Below are 5,440 nucleotides of genomic sequence, written 5' to 3' on the forward strand. Positions count from 1 at the left end.
GATCTGGCATCAATCCATGCAACATCATGAGATCAAACAAGAAAAGTGCATGACTACCTTTCCCACATTGAGCATATGTAGCAATCATAGCAGTCCAAGAGACGGAATCATGGTGAGACATGCTGTTAAATTCTTTTTGAGCATACTCTAGCTGCCCACAATTGCCATACATGGTGATAAGAGCCGTACCCACTGCAATATCCATTTCAAATTCACTGCCATACATGCAAGCATGCATCCACATACCTGCTTTGAGAGTGGATTAGTGGGTAAGAGCGGTGAAGAGGCTAATGAAGATGAACTTGTGAGGCAAGAATCCTTGAAGCTGCATTTGCCCTACTAGGTGGAGGGCTTCAATGTGATGTCCATGCATAGCATGAGCTTTGATGGCGAAATTCCAAGCGAAGAGATCCAGCTGATGCATTCTGGCAAACAGGGAGTGCACCTCATCCAGGGCACCACAGCTGCCGTACTGCGTCGCTCTTTAATATACCCGCTTGTGTTTCCAATGCACTGACTGTGCTTTCTAATTCCTCCACAGATTGCTCTAGAAGCTTTGCTTCCTTTTCTTTCTGCTCCGCACGAGTCTTGCTTGTCTCTGCAACCTGGCGAGCTTCTACTGCTATGGCCTCATGCTCTTCAGCAAGTTGCTGTGCCATCTCCAACTGCTCGTTTAGAACCACCAATTCTGCATGCAGCTGATCTCTCTCTTTTATGGCTATATCCCTCTCGTTGAGAGCTCGATTTAAATCAAGATTCATATCGTCAAGAGAGAAAGCATTTCCTTGTTCTATTAAAGAGCTCAATTCTAGCAATTCCATCTCAAGCGCCTTAATGGCATGTCGCTTATCTTCCAAGTCTTCTTCATTGAAAACATTCCTAGCAATCAACCCTTGAACCTGTGACTTAAGCTGTATATTGTCAGTTTCCAACAAGGAAAGACTTTTTCTCTGCTCTAGAATTGTTTCCTCCATATTTGCCAGTGTGCTGTTCGCAGAATTTGAGCTGTGTTGAAGCTGGCACAACTCACTCTCTAAGCTAATTATTTGCAGCTGCTTTTTACTTACTTCACCTTCAAGCTGCCTGATAATAGAGTTTGACTCATACTCTTCATTATTCCCCTGCCTTGCTACAGCTGCACGTTCTTGCAATAGAGCCACATCCAGTTGCAAGCTCTTGATCATCTGATCTTTTTTCAGAAGATCTTCCTCTATTTTTGCTTTCTCATCCAATGCCAATTCAAATTTTTTCCAAGCCAAGTCCGCTTGCTCTCTGCAGGTTTGCACTTCCTTTTCAACCTCACATAAAACAAGCTCACATCCTTCTGTGAAAGCAACTTTGGTATCATAACCCACTTCTTGAGAAAGCCACTCAGTTATTCTCTCAATCTTCATTTGCAAGCCAATCAATTTCATTTCATGCCCTTGTACAGCCTCCATAAGCTTTTCAGACCCTTCATGTGTTGCCTTTAAAACATCCTGGACATGCCCATGTTGTTGACTATGAAGCTGCCAAACCTTTATTGCCGCATCACGCCTGTTCTTTTCTTCTTGTAGGCATTTCTTGTCTCTCTCCAAATCCACAATTCTCCTTGACATGTCCTTGATTTGCATCACCTTATCATCTAAAACCAGTTCCATGTGCTTTAAACATCCTTTAGCATTCTCAAGATCTTCTGCCACCTTGCTGCCAAATTCGATGAGTGTTTCAATGTCACCAAGGATGAGCTGGCATCCTTCAAACGCGCCAAGAACATATTCACTTACTGCTCCAGGTGATTTTGAAGCTACAAAACGCTCAACATCATCATGCAGAGAAAAAAAAGCCTATTCTCATGAATTTCAACAGCATCTATGGATTTCATAGCTTTTTCTTGGACTGCTCTGCAGGAATATTAAGCCTCTTCTAGTTTTGACTGATGACTGCCCAACTTTTGAACCTCTTGCAGAAGTGTAACATTCTGCTTTTCTAAAAGAAGATTATCTTGTTCCAGTTTAGATGAATTAGCAGACATCTCCTTAACCTGTGTCGAGAATTTCAGCAACTCCTTTTCTTTCTCATGCAACACCTCAAGGGTTTTGGAATGAGCACCTTTCACTTCTGCGACAATATCACAGCTCTTCTCAAGTTCGTGTTGAAGAATCTCCATGTCTCCCCTCTGGCGGTCCACCTCAGCCTTGAGCTCTAGATTTGAAATTTCCAACTCGTCCACATTTAACAGCAACCCTGTTGGGCTACCAGCAAGTTGTTCGAGTTGTGTTTCCTCAATAAAATGAGAATCACCTGTATCAGCAGACTGGCATAGCATATCTTCCTGCAGAGAATCTTTTGTTCTGATATCCAACTCCTCCTGTAAGAACTGTTTTGCAACTTGTAGGGAAGACCTCAAGTCAATACAAGCTCCTCACCTTCTTCAGCTATCAAAAAGGTCGAGTGTCGTAAGCCCTTGAGACAAAGGGTTAGCTTCAAGTCACTACAAGCTCCTCTCTATCCTTGGTTATTGGAATAGATGAGTGTCATAGGCCCTTGAAGTGGCAGGAATGGATCAAGTCATTGCAAGCTCCTCTCCTTCCTCAGCTGTCGAGAAGGATGAGTGTCACAAGCCCTTATTGCCCATTCTACAGTCCTAAGAGAGAACTACAAGTCTATACAAGCTCCTTGTTACCCCCTTCTCTTGAGGTGAACAAGTGTCATAAGCCCTTGTAATCCTTCTTCTTCCCTAATCCACCTAGGTCAAATGATACCAACAAATCATACAGGCTCTGCTGCCTGTACCCTTAAGGAATACCCTCTAGATCATAGGCCATCAAGGTTTTCTGCCTCATACATATGCTGAAATCATCACATACATAGTTCACGGGGATTTCACCACACTCTCACCCCAGCAAGTTCACGTCGGGTTCACCAAAGATGTCGTGACGTGTGCGGTCTAGTCGGGAACACACTGGGTGTCTGGCTGTGAGAGTTACATCCAAAATCCCAGTTAAGAAACACAACATATAATTCTTCAAGGGGCATCACATTTATATAAACATCATCACAATTAAAAAAAAAACACATGAGCATCAATTCCTCTTGCAGTCTAAATAAGTCCCTCTACTCAAATAGCTTCGGTGCTCACCCCAACGATCATTCCACATGTGACACAGTCCATTATATCTGGGTTTCCAGCCTTTGCAGCCTGAACAACATATATTGTATCATCATAAAGAGGTCCAGCAACATACGAACCATCCTTCTCTGTGACCAATGTCATAACTACATCACCTCTCTTCAAGCTGCCATCAAAGCTATCCCTGTCGACAAGAATTGTGATATCGACTCCCTCAAGCGCGGTGTCACACTCCCTTCAATGTACATGCCCGGACGACCAACGAAAGCTGGAATCTCTGGTTGGCAGGCATCAAGCTCAACACGAACATGGTGTTCCCTGGGATAAAAGAGAAACTGCTTTGGAGGAGGACGTCTCATATCGGACTGAACATAATTATTCATACCACGTATGTCCCTTGGAATGAAATTTAGATTATCACCCAATTCAGCCCAATGATCATACTCCAAGGTAGTACTTCCACTTGCATCAGTTGCAAGTCGCAAACGGTTATTAGAGTCTGCAAATGAGCCATCATCCCTCCAGACAAGAACAACGATGTTATCTGGCAGCTGCTTGTCATCTATGTGATCTGCACCATGAATGAAGATTTTTCCGTTAAGTACATACTTCTGCCCTATCAGTTCAATAGGGACTGCATTTGAAGTGTCAAATTGAAATGGAAACACTCCAAAGGACGTGCATGTTTTCAGAATGTGCAACTTATGAATCCCTGGTAGTTTTAGACAGATTTGTTGCCATCCTTTCTTAATCTGGGTCATCAAAGCTTCTCCATCTGGCTGTATGATTGAAGCCTCTGCAGGATGTGTTGAGTGCATAGTCATCCAGAAACCTTTCTGTGTAAACTGAGCATTTGTAAAGTCAGAAGTTCCTACATCTGTCTCAAGAGTGCTTTCTTCCCAAAAACTACTCAAACCCCCTTTTACAAGACAAAGCGTTCAGCTCCCTTCTCCTTTTTTAATTTGTTTACATGCAGAAGTGCACTCTTGGCTCTTTGCCGAGAGTACACCCTTCTTCACCCCAGACAGAGCGTTTAGCTCCCCCCCTCTCCAATATATATTCTCAGAATAGCACGCCTCCTGGATATCCAGAATTTTCCCGCAGATAAGGCGGGGATTTCCTCTTTTGCAGCAAAATTTCTGGGTTTTCCCATTTTGGAATTACACGCCCTCCATTTTCCTTGCATTTTTCAAAGAGTTGATAAGCATCAACACTTAAGGCTCTTTACACCTCATTCTTCCCAAGGGGCTGTTCCCACACAAAGCATCCCAAGCTCGACAACATTGTATAGCCTCCCTTCTGACAGCTTGTTTAGGGTCATCCTGTGCATCCATAAAGCTCGTAAAACCCGACTCTCCGAAGAGGGAATACACGTGCATATGGTAGCCCTACAACTGCACCTGGATTTGTATTTTATGGCCTCACTTCCATGGTTTCACACCATAGACGTGCCATAGCACGACACCGTGCCTAGCAAGGTGATCGGTCTCCATTGTCTAATCTCCAGTCTGTCTCCTCCCTCTTTGGGGATCAAGTGGATCAACCCCTCTGCCATGCTGTCCGGCATGACTCCCGACTCCATAATCTCATGGAATGCCAATCTGAAGCCCCTATGTAAGAGGCCCCAGTACCTCTGGAAGAAAGCCACTGAGAGACTGTCCTCTCCTGGGCATTTGCCCCGAGGTAATGCCTGAAGAGCCTCCTCCAGTTCCGTATCCGAGAAGGGGGAGAGAAGGGAGTGCTGCAAATGGGCCGGCACAACCGGTCTCGTGAAGCTCCAGACTGCCTCCCGAGCCTCTCTCACCCTGTCATCTGCTGGCTCAGCAGAGAGAAGATCCCTGTAAAAATCTGTGGCTATCGCCCGAACCCTGGGGGGATCCACCACAACCTGGCCATCAGCCTGCCGAAGACGCCTGAGACCCTCTCGTCTGAAGCGAGGCCCTGTCGCCTCAAAGAAATCTCGAGTCACTCTGTCTCCAGCCTGTGTCCAAAAAGAAGCCCGAGCATGGAATCGGAACTCCACCCTCCTCTCCTCGATGGATCTGATCTAAGTGCGAGCTGACTCCATCTGCTCTGAGATCCAAGGGCTCATAGGATCCCTCTCGTGGAGTCTCTGGAGGGATGCTAGACTCCTCCGTAGGCTCCTCTCCTGCTCTCTGAAGGCCTCCAGACGGTCCAAGGCAGCTTGTCTGAGCATCTGACTGATCTCCTGCAAGCCACTGGCAAGATCACTGGCTGCCGATCCTCTCCTGAACTGCAGCTCCTGCCAGACCTACTCAACTCTGATCGCAATCTCGGGCTCCTCTATGAGACAATCTGGAGTCCGGA

At 45.6% G+C, this 5,440-nt stretch overlaps 1 protein-coding gene across 1 annotated transcript; it reads right to left on the minus strand.

The window, feature by feature from the left end:
• Positions 1–233: 233 nt before the first annotated feature.
• LOC147641248 (uncharacterized) lies at positions 234–2,391 on the minus strand. Its single transcript, XM_086810052.1, has 2 exons — positions 2,092–2,391; positions 234–1,735 (listed from the first exon to the last, which is right to left on the minus strand). Exons 1-2 carry the CDS (start codon positions 2,306–2,308, stop codon positions 447–449), a joined length of 1,506 nt encoding a protein of 501 aa, XP_086666178.1. The 5' UTR covers positions 2,309–2,391; the 3' UTR covers positions 234–446.
• Between the last annotated feature and the right edge of the window lie 3,049 nt (positions 2,392–5,440).

This window comes from Cibotium barometz, chromosome 2, assembly GCF_041138505.1.
Source record: "Cibotium barometz isolate CiBa-2024 chromosome 2, ASM4113850v1, whole genome shotgun sequence".
In the NCBI taxonomy this organism is placed as follows: domain Eukaryota; kingdom Viridiplantae; phylum Streptophyta; class Polypodiopsida; order Cyatheales; family Cibotiaceae; genus Cibotium; species Cibotium barometz.

Coding starts and splice junctions, on each gene's coding strand:
- LOC147641248 (XM_086810052.1), bottom strand. CDS start 2,308: ATGCTATGCCAGTCTGCTGATACAGGTGATTCTCATTTTATTGAGGAA. Junction 1,736..2,091: donor TATTGTCGCAGAAGTGAAAG/GTGCTCATTCCA, acceptor GCGCGTTTGAAG/GATGCCAGCTCATCCTTGGT.